The 23,320-nt window shown below is 46.0% G+C and overlaps 1 protein-coding gene across 3 annotated transcripts in view; it reads right to left on the bottom strand.

The window, feature by feature from the left end:
- Positions 1-449: 449 nt before the first annotated feature.
- DNAAF11 (dynein axonemal assembly factor 11) overlaps positions 450-23,320 on the bottom strand; it is a 98,610-nt gene continuing 75,739 nt past the window's right edge. Inside the window, exons 11-12 of one of the 3 annotated variants that reach the window (XM_075352854.1) lie at positions 17,235-17,311; positions 450-839 (exon numbers count right to left, since the gene is read on the bottom strand). In XM_075352854.1, coding sequence (XP_075208969.1) covers positions 650-839; positions 17,235-17,311 — 267 coding nt within the window. In that variant the 3' untranslated portion in view covers positions 450-649. Of the gene's footprint in view, positions 843-17,234; positions 17,312-21,481; positions 21,923-23,320 lie in introns of those variants that run through there. The other 2 variants (XM_075352853.1, XM_075352855.1) reach the window with 2 other exon arrangements.

Genomic DNA, 23,320 nt, shown 5'->3' with positions numbered 1-23,320 from the left:
TTTCAACAGGACAATGACCCCAAACACATCTCCAGGCTGTGTAAGGGCTATGTTACTAAGAAGGAGAGTGATGGGGTGCTACGCCAGATGACCTGGCCTCCACAGTCACCAGACCTGAACCCAATCGAGATGGTTTGGGGTGAGCTGGACCGCAGAGTGAAGGCAAAAGGACCAACAAGTGCTAAGCATCTCTGGGAACTCCTTCAAGACTGTTGGAAGACCATTTCCGGTGACTACCTCTTGAAGCTCATAAGGGAATTCCAAGAGTGTGCAAAGCAGTAATCAAAGCAAAAGGTGGCTACTTTGAAGAACCTAGAATATAAGACATATTTTCAGTTGTTTCACATTTTTTAAAGGAATTTTATTCCACATGTTTTCATTCATAGTTTTGATGCCTTCAAAGTGAATCTACAATTTTCAGAGTCCTGAAAATAAAGAAAACTCTTTGAATGAGAAAGTGTGTCCAAACGTTTGGTCTGTACTGTAGGTCTGTAAAGGAGCTGTATACATGAAACAACAGGCTTAGTATTAACCAAAGACTATATCCAGATTCTTCATTTTCCCAATAAACGCTTCTTCTTCCTTACAGGTATTTATTTATTTTTTTAAATAAAGGTGTGGTATAAAATAGGCAGTTACAGAGACTTTCTTAGATTAGAGGAGGGACCTCTGAATTTTCCGTGAAATCTTCCCCATCCTCTTCGGTCACATTTTTGGGTTTGCAGTTGCTCAGTACGAGGGGTCCCTGCGCTCCGCTTCTCTTTTCCTGGACGATATTCGCCACGTCGGGTAATGAATGCACGGTCGGATCCACTTCAAGTTTCTCAATTCTCTTTGTACTGCTGGAAAGATATAGAAAGTCTGAAATCAGCGGTAGTCGTGCCAATTACTGAAGAGACTGGACGGTGGCACGCTGCGGGACCACAGAGACTGTCACCTCACAGAATGCTCCAATGGAGGATGAGAAGGTGAAGATGATTAGAATCAGCCCCATCTACAGGAACGCAGTAGTGCGATATCAAGAAAGGTGAAAAAATCACATCACAATTCAACATTCACAATCTGTGATTTATAGGCAATGTCATAGTGACTTGTAGTTTATAGATGATGACATCATAACCTGCCTTTTATTGGTGATGACATCAGAGCCTGCAGTTTATAGCTGATGACATCCAAACCTGTAGTTTATGGATAGTGACATCAGAACCTGTAGTTTTATAGGTGATGACATCAGAACTAGGGATGATTGAATATCACAAATCTTTGACAACATTTGGCTTCGCGAATATCCGACGAATAGGTCGCCGCTATGCGAATATTCGATGTGCAATGTAAGTCTATGGGAAGCCCGAATAGTTGCCGAATAGCTTTCCCATAGACTTACATTGCGCATCGAATATTCGCAAATAGTCGAATAGCGGCGGCCTATTCGGCGTATATGGGCATTGCCGTATATTTGCGGTATTCGATCATCTCTAATCAGAACCTGTAGTAAATAGGTGATGACGTCTCAACCTATTAGTTTAGAAGCGATGACATCAGAATCTGCAGTTTATAGGTGATGACATCATAACCTATATTTTATGGGTGATGACATCATAACATGCAGTTTAAAGATAGTGACATCGTAACCTGTAGTTTATAGGCGATGACATCAGAACCTGTATTTTAATGGTGATGACATTGTAACCTATTAGTTCAAAAGCGATGACATCAGAACCTGCAGTTTATAGGAGATGACATCAGAACCTGCAGTTTATAGGTGATGACATCAGAACCTGCAGTTTATAGGTGATGACATCAGAACCTGCAGTTTATAGGTGATGACATCATAACTTGCAGTTTAAAAATAGTTACATCGTAGCCTGCAGTTTATAGGCAATGACATAGTAACTGGCAGTTTATAGGTGATGGCATCACAACCTGTAGTTTATCGGTGGTGACATCAGAACCTACAGTTAATAGGTGATGACATCAGAACCTACAGTTTATAGATAGTGACATCACAACCTGCAGGTTAAAGGTGATGACATCAGAACTTGCAGTTTATAGGTGATAACATCAGAACCTGTAGTTTATTGGCGATGACATCAGAACCTGTAGTTTATTGGTGGTGACATCAGAACATGTTGTTTATAGGGGGAAGGTGAGACCTTCAGCAGGACTCTGATTCTCCAGTATAGAAGATCTCCATTCTTAGCAAAAAGATCAAAAATAGGGGACGAAGAGCAAATATATTCCAATCCCTTCCTCCCTGAATGGCAAATGTGGGTAATGAAGCCCCTCTCACACGTACCCTGGAGTCAATCTTCATTTTCATATTAGTATGTAAGGATCTTACATTTCCGAGGCATGAACCTCTCCTCGCTGAGAGGCGGCTGTGGCGCCAATGTTATTATTTTAATTGTGAAATAAAAAGAGTAACAAGGTGATTATGCGGAGTCATGATCCCGGCGAGCAGCGGCAGTCATGCACATGAATTTGAGATGTTCTGTACGTCTCGCTCCTGTTGGGATAATTACCGCGGCATTATTACTAACAAAGGAGCCAGGCTTCAGAATGAGCCCCGGGAGCGCAAGCAGCAACGGCAAAATGTTCCCATTCACCCGGGATCTAATGCCAGAAAAATATGGTATGAATAACACCTATTTACGGCTGATTAGCTGCTGTATTTTGTACGGATGCGGCAAGAAGCAAGGCAGGCTTTACATAGTGTCGGTATATATTTTATATGGCGTCATGTCACCACCTCTAGCAACATCACGGCTCGGAAGGCACAGACTCAATAATGATTAGGATACTGCACTTAAAGCAATTGTCTACTTTAGAATACCCATTTTCAAATATCCTTAAAGGGATTGTCCACAAATTAGATATTAATGTAACAGTGGATGCAGAAAACAAAACTTTATTTTGTTTTTCCATTTGCCCTTTTGATTTTGGATATATTAGCAATTAAAGTATTTGGCGCCTAATAAGTTAATTTTCATTAAGTTTAAGTGGGTTTTATCAGAGTTTTCACTGGGGGCGTCTACTTAATCCCACTATATAACAATGTCCAATCTTAAGCAGGAAAAACCCCTCAAAGGAAAGAAGAACAGGCCCCCACCATAGCTTAGAGCAGATGTCTCAGTGGATGAGATGTATAATGTCAGACAGTCCTGGTCTAACCTCCTGCATGATTACACCGTTATCTCTGCTCTACGCCCAGCACTGACACTTTTCAGATAAGGTCCTTGTGAGTGGGGTTGTGTGTAGGAAGCAGCGCAGCGGAGTTTAACTGTGTCACATTACACACCCTTCTCTTATCCTCTCAAAACACTGTCACCTGTTATGATCTGGTAACGGTAGACGATCACCAAAAAAATCCATTAATCAGGAAAAAAACAAAACCACAAGAGTGGTTGGAAACGTAAGGCCACTTAACACGCTGCGATATTGCTCAAGCGATCTTGTTGGGGTCACGGAATTTGTGACGCACATCCGGCCGCTTTAGCGATGTCTTTGCGTGTGACACCTATGAGCGATTTTGAATCGTCGCAAAATTGGTCAAAATCGCTCATCAGTGACATGCCCCCCTATTCTCGAATATCGCTGCTGCTCGGTGTACGAAGTAGTTTGTCGTTACTGCGGCAGCACACATCGCTATGTGTGACACCGCAGGAACGAGGAACCTCACCTTACCGGCAGCCGCCCTCAATGAGAAAGGAAGGAGGTGGGCGGGATGTTTGTCCCGCTCATCTAAGCCCCTCCACTTCTATTGGGCGGCGGTTCGGTGACGCTGCTGTGACGCTGAACGAACCGCCCCCTTAGAAAGGAGGCGGTTCGCCGGTCACAGCGACATCGCTAGGCACGTAAGTAGTGTGATGGGTCAGCGCGATGTTGTGCGCCATGGGCAGCGATTTGCCCGTGTCGCACAACCGATGGGGGCGGGTACGCATGCTAGCAATATCAGTCACGATATCGCAGCGTGTAAAGCGGCCTTAAGCTAACCGCAATCCCCTATCTATCGGACAACACTAGAAGTAGCATTGGGATGTTCCTAACACACCTAGACACCTCATCACTGCCGGAGAAACTTGCTACACCTCAGGCTGGTTTCAGACGTTCGGGTTTTACAGTAGGTACGTGTGACATCCGTTTTTAACACGGATGTCACACGTACCCATGTTATTCTATGATGGGTTTTTTTTAATAAAAATATTTTCTATATTCACCTGTATCCAGCGATGCTGTCTCCGGCTCTGCTGCCTCCTGCTACTTATCGCTGCTCATTATACTCACTGAATATTCAGTGCCCTGTGGAGCTGGAAACGGGGACAGCGCCGGGGACTTCAGTGCCGGGGACCGAATCGCTGGGTGAGTTTACAGCAGAGTGTGTGTATTCGTGTGTGTGTTCAGTGTATCCATGTGTGTCTGCTATGTGTGTATACAGTTTGGTCCAGAAATATTTGGACAGTGACACAAGTTTTGTTATTTTAGCTGTTTACAAAAACATGTTCAGAAATACAATTATATATATATAATATGGGCTGAAAGTGCACACTCCCATCTGCAATATGAGAGTTTTCACATCCAAATCGGAGAAAGGGTTTAGGAATCATAGCTCTGTAATGCATAGCCTCCTCTTTTTCAAGGGACCAAAAGTAATTGGACAAGGGACTCTAAGGGCTGCAATTAACTCTGAAGGCGTCTCCCTCGTTAACCTGTAATCAATGAAGTAGTTAAAAGGTCTGGGGTTGATTACAGGTGTGTGGTTTTGCATTTGGAAGCTGTTGCTGTGACCAGACAACATGCGGTCTAAGGAACTCTCAATTGAGGTGAAGCAGAACATCCTGAGGCTGAAAAAAAAGAAAAAATCCATCAGAGAGATAGCAGACATGCTTGGAGAAGCAAAATCAACAGTCGGGTACATTCTGAGAAAAAAGGAATTGACTGGTGAGCTTGGGAACTCAAAAAGGCCTGGGCATCCACGGATGACAACAGTGGTGGATGATCGCCGCATACTTTCTTTGGTGAAGAAGAACCCGTTCACAACATCAACTGAAGTCCAGAACACTCTCCGTGAAGTAGGTGTATCTGTCTCTAAGTCAACAGTAAAGAGAAGACTCCATGAAAGTAAATACAAAGGGTTCACATCTAGATGCAAACCATTCATCAATTCCAAAAATAGACAGGCCAGAGTTAAATTTGCTGAAAAACACCTCATGAAGCCAGCTCAGTTCTGGAAAAGTATTCTATGGACAGATGAGACAAAGATCAACCTGTACCAGAATGATGGGAAGAAAAACGTTTGGAGAAGAAAGGGAACGGCACATGATCCAAGGCACACCACATCCTCTGTAAAATATGGTGGAGGCAACGTGATGGCATGGGCATGCATGGCTTTCAATGGCACTGGGTCACTTGTGTTTATTGATGACATAACAGCAGACAAGAGTAGCCGGATGAATTCTGAAGTGTACCGGGATATACTTTCAGCCCAGATTCAGCCAAATGCCGCAAAGTTGATCGGACGGCGCTTCATAGTACAGATGGACAATGACCCCAAGCATACAGCCAAAGCTACCCAGGAGTTCATGAGTGCAAAAAAGTGGAACATTCTGCAATGGCCAAGTCAATCACCAGATCTTAACCCAATTGAGCATGCATTTCACTTGCTCAAATCCAGATTTAAGACGGAAAGATCCACAAACAAGCAAGACCTGAAGGCTACGGCTATAAAGGCCTGGCAAAGCATTAAGAAGGAGGAAACCCAGCGTTTGGTGATGTCCATGGGTTCCAGACTTAAGGCAGTGATTGCCTCCAAAGGATTCGCAACAAAATATTAAAAATAAAAATATTTTGTTTGGGTTTGGTTTATTTGTCCAATTACTTTTGACCTCCTAAAATGTGGAGTGTTTGTAAAGAAATGTGTACAATTCCTACAATTTCTATCAGATATTTTTGTTCAAACCTTCAAATTAAACGTTACAATCTGCACTTGAATTCTCTTGTAGCGGTTTCATTTCAAATCCAATGTGGTGGCATGCAGAGCCCAACTCGCGAAAATTGTGTCACTGTCCAAATATTTCTGGACCTAACTGTACATATGTGTATACGTGCTCAGTGTGAGAGTGTGTGTGTGTGTGTGTGTGTATGTGTAGTGGGGACAGCATCGGGGACTCATAACAGTTCCCAATGAACTCTGATGAACCCTTGAAGCTGTAACGCGGGTGTCGCGGGGGTCAGCAGGATGTCATCAGAGTTCATTGGGAACTCCGATGACCTCCTGGATGTCACTGTGCTTTGTGAAGACTCACCTGTCCCCGCGGTGCTGTCCCCGGCGGTGCTGTCCTCGGCGGTGCTGTGCCCGGCGCTGTACCCGCGATGCTCCGGCTTCCTGAGTGCAGTGAATAATCGATGAATATAATGAGCGGCGGTCAGGAAAGGGAGGCAGCAGAGGCAGAGAAAGCAGATAAATATGGAAAATCTTTTAATTTCACAGACCCATGTTTTCTCCGCTACCTGTCACACGCATGTAAACACGAATGTCCCACGTGTGACACACGTGAGACAGACGTGTGACCATGCGTGTGACTGCTACCTGATTAAACACGGACGTCTGAAACCGGTCTCAAAGATAGAAATGAGGAATCCTAACTTGCCTCGGAGTGGTCTCAAAAGAAATAGCAAGCCCCCAACATGTAACGACGGTGATGTAAGAAAACACAATACACAGATAGAAAATATAGATTAGCAAAGGTGAGGCCCATCTTACTAGATACAATAGGACAGGACAGATAACTGATTGCGATCAGCAAAAAACCCTGCAAAAAATACCAAACTCCTGATAGAAAAAAAATCCTAAGACCACACGGTCTCTCCCCCACTATATCAGGTACTATTGTGCCAGACACTTTGAATAGAACTGCAGATATAATGGGAAGAAACAAAATCACAGAACAAATAATATTCTAAAGTGCAAATAATCCAAACATGAACAGGGAACAAGCTCCCTTTCTTGCTGGAGGTACTGCCCTGCTCACAAAAGCAGAGAGACAGATCCTCACAAACAAGAAACCAAAACACAGAACAAAATGGAATATGCAGAAACACACTTAAGTGCAATTCCAGCAATTAAGCAAAGGAACTAGTAAACTTATCTGGAGTAGATTCAGGCACAGAATAAATGGGAGAAACTGAAGGGAAAACTGCCAGCCATCTTCAGAAGCAGCAGGAAACATGCACCACCGGCAGCCGCCAAGTAGAAACTGCTCTCCTAAATACACTAGGCTGATCTGCAATAGGACTTTCTGGATTCCTAATTAATTCAATCACCTGGTTGAGTCACAGATACAGACTCAGTTTCATTACCATTCCTGGCCACCAGAGGGAGCTCCACACCAGCACCCACTCGGATGACATTCACAACACTCACCTCTGCTGTACTGGCTCTTCCCCACATTTTTGACATTTCCAGACAGGCAATCACACTTATGTATGATGTGCTCAGGGCAACTTGCAAACACTCTACAGTAAGATCAGAGCTGTCTGTCATTACATCTCACCCAGGAGTAGCCAGGACAGGCAGCCTCCTCCTGTGTGAGACAGAATGAAAGACATCCTGATCTTAGGGGTGCTTCACACACAGCGAGCTCGCTGCCGAGATCGCTGCTGAGTCACGCTTTTTGTGACGCAGCAGTGACCTCATTAGCGATCTCGCTGTGTGTGACACTGAGCAGCGATCTGGCCCCTGCTGCGAGATCGCTGCTCGTTACACACAGCCCTGGTTCGTTTTCTTCAAAGCCGCTCTCCTGCTGTGACACACAGATCGCTGTGTGTGACAGCAAGAGAGCGACAAATGAAGCGAGCAGGGAGCAGGAGCCGGCGTCTGACAGCTGAGGTAAGCTGTATCCAAGATAAACATCGGGTAACCAAGGTGGTTACCCGATATTTACCTTAGTTACCAGCCTCTGCAGCTCTCACGCTGCCTGTGCTGCCGGCTCCGGCTCTCTGCACATGTAGCTGCTGTACACATCGGGTTAATTAACCCGATGTGTACAGCAGCTAGGAGAGCAAGGAGCCAGCGCTAAGCATTGTGCGCGGCTCCCTGCTCTCTGCACATGTAGCTGCATTACACATCGGGTTAATTAACCCGATGTGTACTGTAGCTAGGAGAGCAAGGAGCCAGCGCTCAGTGTGCGCGGCTCCCTGCTCCCTGCTCACACTGGTAACTAATGTAAACATCGGGTAACCATACCCGATGTTTACCTTAGTTACCAGTCTCCGCAGCTTCCAGACGGCGGCTCCGTGCAAGCGCAGCGTCGCTTGCACGTCGCTGCTGGCTGGGGGCTGTTCACTGGTCGCTGGTGAGATCTGCCTGTTTGACAGCTCACCAGCGACCATGTAGCGATGCAGCAGCGATCCTGACCAGGTCAGATCGCTGGTCGGATCGCTGCTGCATCGCTAAGTGTGAAGGTACCCTTACTGTTGAGCTCGTACAAGTTGCCCTGAGAACAAACAGGCCTTGAGTTGATTAGTGACAAATCTCAGGCAATGTGTACACAGGCACAGTACAGCAGAGTTGACAATACTAGGATTGAGAAAAGCAGATAGAAAGCTTTGTAATAAACACACCTAAACTCAGCTGTACTGCTGTTCCCCCTTCCCTGCTGTGACCGTATCTGAAATGTGTTAGTGCTAGGAGTAGAGCACAGATGACTTTCTAATCATGCAGGAGGTTAGACCTAGATATCAGGCTGTCAATATATAACTCACACATTGAGAAACCTGCTCTTAGCCATGGTGGGATTGTGTTCTTCTTCCTCCAGTATGTTGTGCCCTGTTTATGATTGAACATTGCTATACAGGAAGAAGAACATGCCCCAGTGGAAACTCTTACATAACACCCACTTGGAATTAGAAAAAAAATTAACTGATTGGGTGCAAAATATTTTGACGGTCTCTTCTTGACCTCTAGAAGGGGTCAAATTCAAATAAAATGTTTTATTCCGCTCTAAAACCACTATTACATTGTGTGTCCAGATCAAAATTAAGCATTTTGGTGAAAGTTGCTCTTTAACAACATTGTAACTGCTATACCTAAATACAGTATACAGGATACATAATGTAATGTATGTACACAGTGACAGCACCAGCAGAATAGTGAGTGCAGCTCTGGAGTATAATAGAGGATGTAACTCAGGATCACCATAGGATAAGCAATGTAATGTATATTCACAGTGACAGCACCAGTAGAATAGTGAGTGCAGCTCTGGAGTATAATACAGGATGTAACTCAGGATCACCATAGGATAAGCAATGTAATGTATGTTCACAGTGACAGCACCAGCAGAATAGTGAGTGCAGCTCTGGAGTATAATACAGGATGTAACTCAGGATCACCATAGGATAAGCAATGTAATGTATGTATACAGTGACCATACAAGCAGAATAGTGAGTGCAGCTCTGGAGTATAATACAGGATGTAACTCAGGATCAGTACAGGATCAGTAATGTAATATATGTACACAGTGACTGCACCAGCAGAATAGTGAGTGCAGCTCTGGAGTATAATACAGGAGGTAACTCAGGATCAGTACAGGATAAGTAATGTAATGTATTTACACAGTGACTGCACCAGCAGAATAGTGAGTGCAGCTCTGGAGTATAATACAAGAGGTAACTCAGGATCAGTACAGGATCAGTAATGTAATGTATGTACACAGTGACTGCACCAGCAGAATAGTGAGTTCAGCTCTGAAGCATAATACAGGAGGTAACTCAGGATCAGTACAGAATCAGTAATGTAATGTATGTACACAGTGACTGCACCAGCAGAATAGTGAGTGCAGCTCTGGAGTATAATACAGGACGTAACTCAGGTTCAGTACAAGATAAGTAATGTAATGTATGTACACAGTGAATAGTGGGTGCAGCTCTGCATTTTTAATCCTTTTTATGAGAAATGTTTTGCTTTTGCTTTCATATACTTTGAGTATTAAACACTCTGCCCACCTACTCTATGACTCCCACCTTACATGGAGGTGAATGGTAAATCTGGCGGTGGCTCAGCCTGAATATGTGTCTTTATCTCATTGCTCCCATTTCTGTTTGGACGAGGCGACTCCTAATGCCGAGGTAATTGATTAATGGAAGGATAGCCCGTGCGTTCCTGGATCTGATTTATGTGCAGAGCAGACACAGACTCAAGTGTTTGCTGCAAAGTTTATTCAATCAAATCTCCACTTTCGCTTGCTAAGACCTGCACTTCCCCGAGGAATTTCACAGTAAGGCCGGCTTTCACATAGGGTCTGAACACAAGGAAACTGCAGATTGCAGCGAATCTCTATGTAGGGATGATAATGGCATCGTATATAACTGTGATGGGAAATCCATTACGATATTAACCCCTTAAAAAAAACTTTAGTGAGTGATACACGTGAGGTTCATACCGCTATAGAATAGTTTGTGTTATTGGTGATAATTGCATTCTGTTACCCCCTTAGATGCATCTGTCCATCACTGACCGTGGCATTTAAGCGGTACGATCTGTTCCAGGCACCATGGCCTTCATATGAAGCCCATGATTAGGACAATATACCGCAATAATGTGTTATTGTGTTACATAGTATAAGCAGGTTTATTGCATTACTTAAAAAAAAAAAGTTAAAGAAATAAAATTTATTTTTAAAAAAATGAAAATTGCCAAAAAAAAACATTAAAATTTGGATCACCCAAAAAAAAAAAAAAATACTAGCATTCCCAAAAAAAGTCTCATCTTTGAAAATACACCATTTCTTAACTAATATGGTCAACATTGTAAAGAAAAACACGTTTTTACATGCTAAAATTGCCGTCATCACGCCTCTCACGAAAAATGATTAACATGTTATATGTAGCCCAAAATGCTAGGTACCCCCTTTGACGACACAGATTTTTTTTAATGTGTGTCGTGGGTTAAATTTCTTACATTAGCCAGATGTATTTTTCTTCTGTGTGTTAACTCATGTTTGCTAAACTATTGTTTCTGCCAGACCCTTCTGAGCAATCATTGTAATGTAGTTGTGTATTGCTAATCTAATGTAAATTACCTCAGTGGCCATTGTCTAGTCTGTGCATTTCAGACTACATGTAAATATCCTCAGTCTTTCTATCCACATCATTTAAATGAACATTATCCATGCAGCCTGAAATTCATCCAATAAGAGAAGCAACCTTGTACAACCAATAGTGAAGTCCCCAATGGTCTGAATGGAGAGCTCAGGGGTATAAGAAGGAGGACTGTCCGACTCTTGCTACATGCTACCAATCTAGGACCTGCGGATCCGATTGGCAAGCCTTAATCAAATCAAACCTGGATTATAATACTACATGGACTTCAGCATCGAATGCAAGGATTCAGCTGAGATATCAAGGACTACCTAAGGAAGGAATCCAGCTTGGGACAACCCAGTCATCTGACTATAGACTTTGCAGACCTCAGCCAGCTTCCTAAATCTGGCGTTATTCCATTCGCGGTGGGTGCCCGCCGAAAGCGGGGTGCTGCTGGATTGGAGTAAGTAGCCCTGGAAGCTCTGAGGCACGGACCTTCTAATCCCTGGTGAGCCAGCGGAAGGGTGAGACTCTGTTGCCTGTTACATTTGTGTGTTTTGCTGGTTATGTGTTATGTGCCGTTAATTGTTTGGAGATCCAATAAAGTCTTAATATTGTGATTCCCTCACCCTGTGTTGTCTGAGTAGTGTTCCGCCCACGGTCAAGGAGGTCGGCGTTCAGTTGGGATGAGCCCTGGGCCACGCTGTCTTTCTAAAGGCGGCCGGGCTAGCGGATGAGAGCACCCACTGACCCCCGGGTCTCCACACCCCCTGCCCTCAAAAAAAGTCCCCAGACACCATAGTCCACGGGGAAAAAAAAAAAGGTTACAGGTCTCAGAAAATGGTGACATAAGCCAGATTTTTATTTTTACAAAATTTAGAATTTTTTTTAACCAGGAAAATACTAAAAATTCTACGAGGCTGGTGTCGCTGTAATCATACTGACTGGAAAATCATGTTCTCAGGTTAAGTTAACCCATGATGAACACAATAAAAACAAAATGCAAAAACAATGGCGGATGCGTAGTTTTGCAGCAGGACAAAGAAAAACCAAAAGTGCGAAAACAGGTCCTTAAAGTAGACCTGTCACCAAATTAAAAGTAGCCAGTTTTTGCACTTAATACAGTCATGAAAATGACTGTATTACTGAGTCCATCAGTTATTAGATATATGAAACTGAAATAGCTGTTGCAAAAACCCAAATTGTTACGAAGAAAAAAGGTTAACATTAATAGGGGTGCCCAAACTTTTTCATATGACTGTATATTCCCCCTGCTCTCCTGAGTATTCAGGGTTTGTTTTATTTTTTTAAAAATCCACCATACGGTTCCAGAGATCTGGGCCTTTTAATTTAGTGCCAATTCTTCAAATCTTTTCCCAGGGGGTGTGGCTCATTGGATAAATATGCAGAACAGCCTAAAGACACGCCCCAGAGGATCCTTTGAACACCTCCCCATTGGTAAAGATCATAAAACGATAGCACTAAATAAAAAGGCCCATATCTCAGGAACCAAATGGCGGATTTGAAAAAAAACAAAAAAAAAATCTTACTTGGTCGCAGTGGAAATAAAATAAGAGCAAAAACTGGTGCCTTTTATGTGCCTCTTTTGTGATAGGTTGGTTCTCTTTAAGGGGTTAATCGCAGCATGCACTATTATGTTCTGTTTTTTCAGATGAGACTGTACTTGGCAGGCAGCTCCTACATCTGTCCACAATGCCATTAGGCGCACCTCCACCATTCACAAGTAGGAAGACGGATGTGAAGTGCTACCAGATGCCTCTGATTGCAGTTTACTGCTCTATCAACAAAAAGGACTAGACAGGGGTGTGACGGGGTGTACAGCAGAGCAAGGAGAGACAACAGGCCGAGGAACGATCCAACAGGTTTATTCACAAGAACACTGGAACAGCACACGATAAGTCCACGTAAAACAGATTCGGGGGCCCTTCCCGACAATCCTCGGACCGGATTACAAAGCAATCGTCCTTACAGTAGTCCAAAGAGTTCCACACAATCCCACGGGCCGCCACACAGGCCTAGCTCCGTCCGTGTCCACAGCCACACAGGCTAGAGCTCCTGCTCCCTTCAAGTTTCAGCTCACTCTGAAGTTACAAAAGGGAAATGCATTGTCTGTGCTCCTTGACCAGCCCACCATGTTCAGGGGGTGGGGGTCACACATCCTATCATCAATGGTTTAGTCCATCACAGGGCTCCGATATGTCTGCCAGCCACAGTAGATGAAGGGATCCCCTGCTGTGCAGAACAATGACTATTCCTTCACTGGCCAATTCAATTACAGATTAGATACACAACTCTGGAAAGAAGACGACAGGCTATTTACATAATCACATTAGATGCCAAGACTACAATTGTATGAGAGAGACACATTGAGATCAGTAGCTCCCCCAAGGAAATACATGAATTACAACTAATACAACCAGGGAAATATACATATCATGACATAGTATCACAGCATATACAGTGAGAGGGTAAATTACATCTTCACAATCCCTCCCCCTCCCAACTTGTGTACGTACTAGGGACCTCTACAGGTCACTGGTTAAGTACACACAGGCAGAGCGTTACTTACATGTGGCTTCATGCAGCCACGAATTGGCATCGTAGCTCTCCCACATCATTGCCCAGGAGAACAGCTGCAGGCAGACCACCCATCACCCCAACCACACATCGCTTGACCCCAAAACCAAAGTTCAGATCCACAGTGGCTGTGGGAATAGTCCTCCATTGTCCACCAGCCAGTTCAATAACAATCCCAGGTCCTCTATGGATTGCCTCAGGCCGAACCACTCGGGGATCAGCCAGTGTGAGGAAAGCACCCGAGTCACAAAATCCAACAAGTCTCTGTCCATCCAGCACAACCTCCTGCAAGTGCTTACCTCGATGAGCAGAAGTCGTCATAACTGCGGGTCGCACCCCGTAAACTCCTGGTGGTGCAACATGGGGGGCTGAGTCACTAGGCCAGTCCTCACATAACGGTGCCACATCTTCCTCCATGGCACTGGGCTGTAAATAATTAACAATCCGATTGGGTGCAGGATCAGTCCTCATTTGAACAGCTGGGCAGGAGACTTGCCGATGCCCTGGCTGTCCACATTGATAGCATCTGAGCTGGGTCTCCCTCCATCCAAGGCGTCCTCTTGCGTAAGGGGTAGGGGAACTTGGAGGCCGGCTCCCACCTGAAGGTGCTGTAGGGGTTTGAGGATGATTCCTCCATGGCCTGGCTGGGCATGAGGCCTGCAAATGCCCGGGATGCCTACAAACATAACACCTGCGCTCTGTTACTTCCTCTCCCCGGCGTATTCCAGAAAGTGCAGTAGAAGCAACTGGAGGCACATTAACACGGGTATCAACATGTGGTGGCTTAGAGGAACGGGGAACAATGGGGACAGAATAACTGGGGGCATCCGGTGTTGTGGAGCTGTTAGGCGTCTCTCCATCCTCCAACAGAATCCTCCACTGAGGCTTGATGGTGAGAGCCTCATCAGCGAGAGCAGCAGCTTCCTCCACTGTCGCTGGTTTTCTCTCACGCACCCATTCCCGGATCTCAGCGGGGCACTGGGCAAAGAATTGTTCTTTTAGGATGACCTGCAGGAAGGTCTCCCAAGATAAGGCCTCCTCTGCCTCCAGCCAGCGATTACATATTTGTTTGAGTCTATGAGCATATCTCTTAAAAGACACTTCCCCATCACAGGCTAAAGCACGGAACTGAGTCCTGTAAGTATCTGGGGTCACAGCATAATGTTTTAGAATAGTCTGTTTAATCTCCGCATACTCACAGTTCCACCGAGGGTCCATAGCTCTATAGGCTTCAGCAGCTCCCCCCTCTAGGAGCCCAACCAGATGCCGGACGCGCTCCCTTTCTGGGACTTCCATTAATCGACACTGATGCTCAAAGTCCTGGAAGAAGCCCTCAATGTCGCCTGCAGCCTCATTGAACGGCTTAAAGTCTTTGCGGGACACTCTGGGAAGTTCCCTCATGATGGGTGCTGGGGTTACAGTCTGTCTGGAACCTCTCGCGGCTTCCACAGCGAGCTGCTTATCCAGCAATGCCATCTCCTCCATCCTGCGCTCCTTCTCTTCAGCTCCACGCATGGCCTCCCTCTTATCTTCTATGGTGGCCTCATCTCCAAGCAGTGCCATCTTTTCCTTGTACCACACAATCCATTGACTTTTTTGGGTATTTACCTCCAGCTCCCGTCTTTCCTCCCTTTGCTGTGAGGATCCTTCCTCCACGTCATTTTGCGAGCAGACTCCTTCTAGCGCCTCAATCAGCTGCTCCTTGGAGAGTCCTTTGAAACGAACTCCTACTTCACGGGCCTTTGATTGCAGGCTCCCCAAAGTCCAGGTCTTGTACTCTGCAGTGCTGGTTCCTGATGTTGAGCCATTGTCCTCCATTCCTTCTGCTCTGATCCCAGCGCTGCCAACCAGTTTGTGACGGGGTGTACAGCAGAGCAAGGAGAGACAACAGGCCGAGGAACGATCCAACAGGTTTATTCACAAGAACACTGGAACAGCACACGATAAGTCCACGTAAAACAGATTCGGGGGCCCTTCCCGACAATCCTCGGACCGGATTACAAAGCAATCGTCCTTACAGTAGTCCAAAGAGTTCCACACAATCCCACGGGCCGCCACACAGGCCTAGCTCCGTCCGTGTCCACAGCCACACAGGCTGGAGCTCCTGCTCCCTTCAAGTTTCAGCTCACTCTGAAGTTACAAAAGGGAAATGCATTGTCTGTGCTCCTTGACCAGCCCACCATGTTCAGGGGGTGGGGGTCACACATCCTATCATCAATGGTTTAGTCCATCACAGGGCTCCGATATGTCTGCCAGCCACAGTAGATGAAGGGATCCCCTGCTGTGCAGAACAATGACTATTCCTTCACTGGCCAATTCAATTACAGATTAGATACACAACTCTGGAAAGAAGACGACAGGCTATTTACATAATCACATTAGATGCCAAGACTACAATTGTATGAGAGAGACACATTGAGATCAGTAGCTCCCCCAAGGAAATACATGAATTACAACTAATACAACCAGGGAAATATACATATCATGACATAGTATCACAGCATATACAGTGAGAGGGTAAATTACATCTTCACAAGGGGAAACCCAAATGCCTGATCATTACTTCCTCCAACATAGGGGGAGAGCGGGGAGGCCATGAAGACCGGCCATGAAGACCGGCCATGAAGACCAGCCATGAAGACCAGCCATGAAGACCAGCCATGAAGACCAGCCATGAAGACCAGCCATGAAGACGTGCTGGTGTCAGATGCTCACTTCTTCATGAATCAGGAATGTCGGAAAAGTGTTGTGCACCACTGTGTGTGTCCGGCCTTTAATCCTTCTCCAGCCCCTGCTGGAGTAGCATTTTTTGGAGTAGGAAATGCTGCCACTTACCATGAATTTGATGAGCGGTCTCCCAAATTTGGCTGACTTACATGTATGACGTATGGCCGGCTTTAGCCACTGAGGTCAGTGATTATTGGCCTGTGGTTGCAGCGATCGCATGTACGTAATTGCTGCAAAAAAGTAAACAACAAAGACCTGCAGGGACCGACCGCTGGAGCCTCGTAACTGGAGACTCAGACAATCCCTTTAATAATTTGAATTTAAAGGGAGTCTGCTCCCCCAAAACATAATTTAAACTAAGCAAATAGTCATATAGGGGACATGGCCCCTATACAATCCATACTTGTACTGCATAAATCTGCTCCTCCATTGTGCAAAAAATCGCTTCTTATTCCTGGTGCGCCGACTTTCCCTGAGTTAATATGGTCTCAGGAGAAAGCTATTGTGCGCTCTCTGATCTAAAGGGAGAGTGAGTGTGCTCAGGCACCAGCTTTCTCCTGAGTCGAGGTGAGGATATCCACATTTAGGGGGCGAAACAGTGCTCTGAAGCTATTCAGCCCCAATCAGGCTCCATAATTAGCATATAGGACTAATATGAGGGATCGATTTGTATAGGGGCTTAGGTGAATTGTATTTGGGGGTGTAAGACTCCCTTTTATAATAGATTTGTACACAGTATTCTCTGGAGCTCCCCCTGGTGGTGACAGCAGAATTCTATCAATTTGATGATATAAATGGATGTTATCACAGTGAAGGGTATAATCGCACGTTACCTGTTTTTCACTTTTGTCGAATTATGGTTTTTCAATGAAGAAGAGGTCGTCCTCGGCTTCTGGATAAGTTCTGAGGCCTGAAAGATATAATCTATATTGTTTAAAGGGTGTGTACAACCAAGGAAGAAACCTGACCCTGACTATGCTCCTTACAGATATACCATCTTTCTAGTCGGCCAGGTGACAGCCTCCTTTCAGCCTGTGCTCCTACACCTTGTACACACTGGTCCCTGGTGACAGCCTCCTTTCAGCCTGTGCACCCACAACTTGTGACCATCACTCTCTGGTGACAGCCTTCTTTTAGCCTGCTTTGCTACAACTTGTCACCACTGGTCCCTGGTGGCAGCCTCCGTCCAGCCTGTGCTTCTACAACTTGTGACCACTGGTCCCTGGTGACAGCCTCCATCTAGCCTGTGCTTCTACAACTTGTGACCACCGGTCCCTGGTGACAGCCTCCGTCCAGCCTGTGTTTCTACAACTTGTGACCACCGGTCCCTGGTGACAGCCTCCGTCCAGCCTGTGCTTCTACAACTTGTGACCACTGGTCCCTGGTGACAGCCTCCGTCCAGCCTGTGCTTCTACAACTTGTGACCACTGGTCCCTGGTGATAGCCTCCCTTCAGCCTGCGCTCCTACATCTTGTGACCACAGGTCTCTGGTGACAGCCTCCTTTCAGCCTGTGCTTCTACAACTTGTGACCACTGGTCCCTGGTGACAGCCTCCCTTCAGCCTGTGCTCCTACAACGTGTGACCACCAGTTCTTGGTGACACCTCCTTTCAGCCTGTGCTCCTACAACTTGTGACCACTGGTCCCTGGTGACAGCCTCTTTTCAGCCTGTGTTCCTACAAATTGTAACCACCGGTCCTTGGTGACAGCCTCCTTTCAGCCTGTGCTCCTACAACTTATGACCACCGGTCTCTGGCGACAGTCTCCTTTCAGCCTGTGCTCCTACAACTTGTGACCACCCGTCCCGGGTGACGGCTTCCTTTCAGCCCGAGCACCCACAACTTGTGACCACCACTCCCTGGTGACAGCCACCTTTCTGCTTGCTCTCCTACAATTTGTGACCACCGTTCCCTGTTGACAGCCTCTTTTCAGCCTGTGTTCCTACAAATTGTGACCACCAGTCCCTGGTGACAGCCTCCTTTCAGCCTGTGTTCCTACATGTTGTGATCATCGGTCTCTGGTGACAGCCTCCTTTCATCCTGAGCACCTACAGTGTGTGACCACCCGTCCCGGGTGACGGCTTTCTTTCATCCTGAGCACCTACAAAGTGTGGACACCGGTCCCTGGTGACACCTCCTTTTAACTTGTGCTCCTACAACTTGTGACCACCGGTCCCTGGTGACACCTCCTTTTAACCTGCGCTCCTACAACTTGTGACACCTCCTTTTAACCTGCACTCCTACAACTTGTGACCACTGGTCCCTGGTGACAGCCTCCTTTAGGTCTGCGCTCCTACAACTTGTGACCACCGGTCCCTGGTCACACCTCCTTTCAGCCTGCACTCCTACAACTTGTGACCACTGGTCCCTGGTGACAGCCTCCTTTCAGTCTGCACTCCTACAACTTGTGACCACCGGTCCCTGGTGACAGCCTCCTTTCAACCTGCGCTCCTACAACTTGTGACCACTGGTCCCTGGTGACAGCCTCCTTTCAACCTGCGCTCCTACAACTTGTGACCACCGCTCCCTGGTGACAGCCTTCTTTCAGCCTGCGCTCCTACAACTTGTGATCACCGGTCCCTGGTGACAACATCGTTGTTCTTTTTTGATTGGTTTATTGCAAACAGTAGAAATTTTGTAAATTTTGCTAATAAACCAAAATCACTAAAGGGTTTGAATACTTTTCTTTGCAGCTGTAGCAGCTGGGCATGACGGGAGACCTTAACCAGTCCACAATACTTCCAAGCTTGCTCTTTGGTTGTTACTTTTCCATTTTTCTACTTTTATTTCCCTCTTAGATCTGATAATAAAGTGAGTGCGGTCCGTGTGCGGTTACACAATAATGGTGTGTGGGGACTGGAAATGCTGATGAGGAGAAAAACTTGTGTGTTTATCTGACTCCGGGATAAAAGCTGCGGATGAATTATTGATGGCGGAGAGTTCTTAGGGCTTGGATCAGATGTTTTCTATCCCGGGATCACATCCACAGGGGATGAAGAAATTAGCCGGTATTGATTAAAAGGAAATTTCTCTGATAATTCTGTAAATAAATATGACTCGGTGTCTGCGGATCTGTTTGCACAGTTCATGCGCCAGTTCTATCCATGGTAGAAATGGAACGCGCTAATGTTTTGGGAGTTTTTTGGTACTTGTGGTGTTGGAATTTTCAGAATTTTGTCCAGAATAAGAAAGTAACATAATCTGATACAACTCTGTACAAAAAAAAAGGATCATCGGAGCTAAATATCTTATAGAGGGTGCAATAACTGCAAATTAAGGAGCCATATAAATGGCGGAACGCAGAGTGCCCTGTGGCTGCGTACTAGGGGGTCCCTGACCATGCGCCATGGTATGAGGCTGCACCGTGCACCCTGGGGGGGGGTAATTGAGACTGTGGTATCATGTAACTGTTTTGTTCCCAAAGCTCAATAAATTTGGCGCTTCTTTTAAGATGTCAATGCCCCAGGACATAAGGATTTCAGCAACAATGTACGCTGGTTTCCTTGTCTATATGATGGTGCAGAAGATGGGCACAAACAGCAGGCAGACTGGAGACCACAGGCAAATAGTTGATGATGGAAATCAAATGCAGGTAGTACAATCTGGAAACGGCAGGCAGGGAGGTAACTGTGGATCTGAAAGCCACAGACAGCCAGGAAGACATGATGGAAACCACAGGTAGGGAGGTAACTGTGGATCTGAAAGCCTCAGACAGCCAGGAAGACGAGATGGAAACCGCAGACAGGGAGGTAACTGTGGATCTGGAAGCCGCAGACAGCCAGGAAGACGTAACGGAAACCACAGGCTGGGAGGTAACTGTGGATCTGAAAGCCGCAGACAGCCAGGAAGACGAGATGGAAACCGCAGACAGGGAGGTAACTGTGGATCTGGAAACCGCAGACAGCCAGGAAGACGTGATGGAAACCACAGGCAGGGAGGTAACTGTGGATCTGAAAGCCTCAGACAGCCAGGAAGACGTGATGGAAACCGCAGGCAGGGAGGTAACTGTGGATCTGAAAGCCACAGACAGCCAGGAAGACATGATGGAAACCACAGACAGGGAAGTAACTGTGGATCTGGAAACCGCAGACAGCCAGGAAAACGTGATGGAAAACGCAGGCATTTAGGTAACTGTGGATCTGAAAACCGCAGATAGCCAGGAAAATATGATGGAAACCACAGGCAGGGAGGTAACTGTGGATCTGAAAACTTCAGACAGCCAGGAAGACGTAATGGAAACCGCAAGCAGGGAGGTAACTGTGCATCTGAAAGCCTCAGACAGCCAGGAAGACGTGATGGAAACCGCAAGCAGGTAGGTAACTGTGGATCTGGAAGCCGCAGACAGCCAGGAAGACGTGATGGAAACCGCAAGCAGGTTGGTAACTGTGGATCTGGAAGCCGCAGACAGCCAGGAAAACATGCTGGAAAATTCAGACAAGTAGCAGAGAAATCTCTGGAGTAACTAGAAAGTCTTAATACCAAAGAAGACACTCACAAGCCAGGAAAACGTCCTGAAAACCATAGGGGGACATGTAGAAGTCCTAGAAGACCAAGGAAAGATAGCAGACAGAACTTTGGAGAAACTAGAAAGTGTGAATTAAAACTTGGAGTCCGGCTCTACAAAATTCAGACTTCTTTATTCATTAAAAATACTACAACCAGCACAGTCAGAAAGTCTGAATACCATGGAAGCCGCAGACAGCCAGAAGACGTCCTGGAAACCACAGACAGATTGTGCGATACTGGAAATCGCAGGCAGGTAGGTAGCTGTGGAACTGGAAGCCGCAGACAGCAGGAAGATCTCCTGGAATCCGCAGGCAGGTTGTGTGAAACTGTAAATCACAGACAGGTAGGAATCAGTAGAACTGGAAGCTGCAGATTTACAGGACATCCTTGAAACTGCAGGGAAGTTGTAGGATACTGGAAATTACAGACAGGTAGTTAACTGTGGAACTGGAAGCTGCAGACAGTTGGAAAGACATACTGGAAACCAAAGGCAGGTTGTGCTATACTGGAAATTGCAGTCAGGCAACTGTGGAACTGGAAGCCATAGACATCCAGGAAAAAATGCTGGAAACCGCAGGCAGGTTGTGCTATACTGGAAATCGCAGTCAGGCAAGCAACTGTGGAAGTGGAAGACGCAGACAGCCAAAAAGATGTGCTGATAACTGCGGGCAGGTTGTGTGATACTGGAAATCGCAGTCAGGCAACTGTGGAACTGGAAGCCACAGACATCCAGAAAAATATGCTGGAAACCGCAGGCAAGTTGTGCTATACTGGAAATCGCAGTCAGGCAGCTGTGGAACTGGAAGCCACAGACATCCAGGAAAACATGCTGGAAACCGCAGGCAGGTTGTGCTATACTGGAAATCGCAGTCAGGCAGGTAACTGTGGAAGTGGAAGACTCAGACAGCCAGGAAGATGTGTTGATAACTGCAGGCAGGTTGTGTGATACTGGAAATCGCAGTGAGGCAACTGTGGAACTGGAAGCCACAGTCATCCAGTAAGATCTCTTAAAGGTTACTGTGCACAAAAAATAAAAGTCTTAATAGCAAGACCCAAGTGTGTCTTGGAAACCTTTATATAGGCCTAGGTACTTTATCACATGGGAGCACATGCAAAGACCAATGCGGAACACAAGAAAGTCTAGCAGACCAAGACAGGAGCAGCGCAGAGCCCAGCTCCGGGACAAGTGTGTAACAGTAACTTTGGTGAGATGTTATCCGTCCTGCTCCCTTCTAGAGCCCAATTTTTACAGACGTTAACAAAAGAGCAAAAAGTTGTGATCTTTTGTTCAAATACCCCTTGTGACAGATAATGCAACTTTTTCATAACGGAGCACTTATTTTTGCCATGTTTTTGGGTAATCTGACCCCCTTTAGTTTCAATAGATGCTGGATTAAAAGGAATTTTTGCTCTCGATCCATTTCATATATTTCTCCCCAACTTCCGTTGCTGCGGTGGAGGCCATTGGGACCCCTGACCTCGTGGCAGGATGGCCGACCCCTGATGAGGGCCAATATGAGGCAGTAAAGGGGCTGAGGTTTTATGGCAGGACTCGGCACTGATTCGGGTGATATGTTGTAGATTTAATACTCTCGTCCATGGTTGTTTCATAAAACATTGGAAAATCCTTCCCTTGCAGCGCACAATCTATGTAACACCACAATCAATATGACTGCTAGGACTCTGGGGAAGCTGCTGATACCGTCCGCCTGTCCCCTGGTAGCTGTCAATAGAGCCGGGGAGATTACAAACCGCATATATCACTCACAATATTGATGCCGGTACTGACACAAACTGACGGGTAGCCGCGGCCGCTCGGATCCACTGTCCATACACACACTCCCAATAGAGAGACGATGGGCGTCATCTGTTGAGGATCCCCCTTCTCTTAAGGCACATCTCGCTCTGGAGGACCCATCCTGCCCTTATTGTATTATACAGACGGACACTGTGTAATACTTCATTTCTCCACTGGAGGCGCTGTAGGGAAACTCAACACTTGCTGCCAGGTTTGTCCACACATTAGATCTGATCCCTCGGGACACTTTCTGATCCACTTATTGTCCAATAATTATTTTTACAAATTGGGATTGTTCAAAGTGAAGAACCCCTTTAAGTTGCTTGGGTCAGAATTTATTAAAGTGGCCTTTCTCGTAGGGACCCAAAGGCAGTGATCGAGATATTACTTTCTAATATCTGTTCTGATCTGTCATCTTGATATGTTTTCTGTAGGACATGATTGTATTCCGTAATCTGGTAACCCAGCGTGCTACCGGGAGGTCACAGTCTCAGGTTTTACATGCCGACTCAGGTGGCGGATCAGCACTAGAGTATTAAGGTAGTTGGTATTCTCACCACCCCATAATTACAGATTCACCTTTCTACATTGTGCCACCTGCAATACCCAGCTCTGCT

Source organism: Anomaloglossus baeobatrachus, chromosome 6, assembly GCF_048569485.1.
Source record: "Anomaloglossus baeobatrachus isolate aAnoBae1 chromosome 6, aAnoBae1.hap1, whole genome shotgun sequence".
Lineage (NCBI taxonomy): Eukaryota > Metazoa > Chordata > Amphibia > Anura > Aromobatidae > Anomaloglossus > Anomaloglossus baeobatrachus.
Note: the sequence above shows the minus strand (reverse complement) of the source record. Positions and strands in the feature narration are given on the sequence as shown.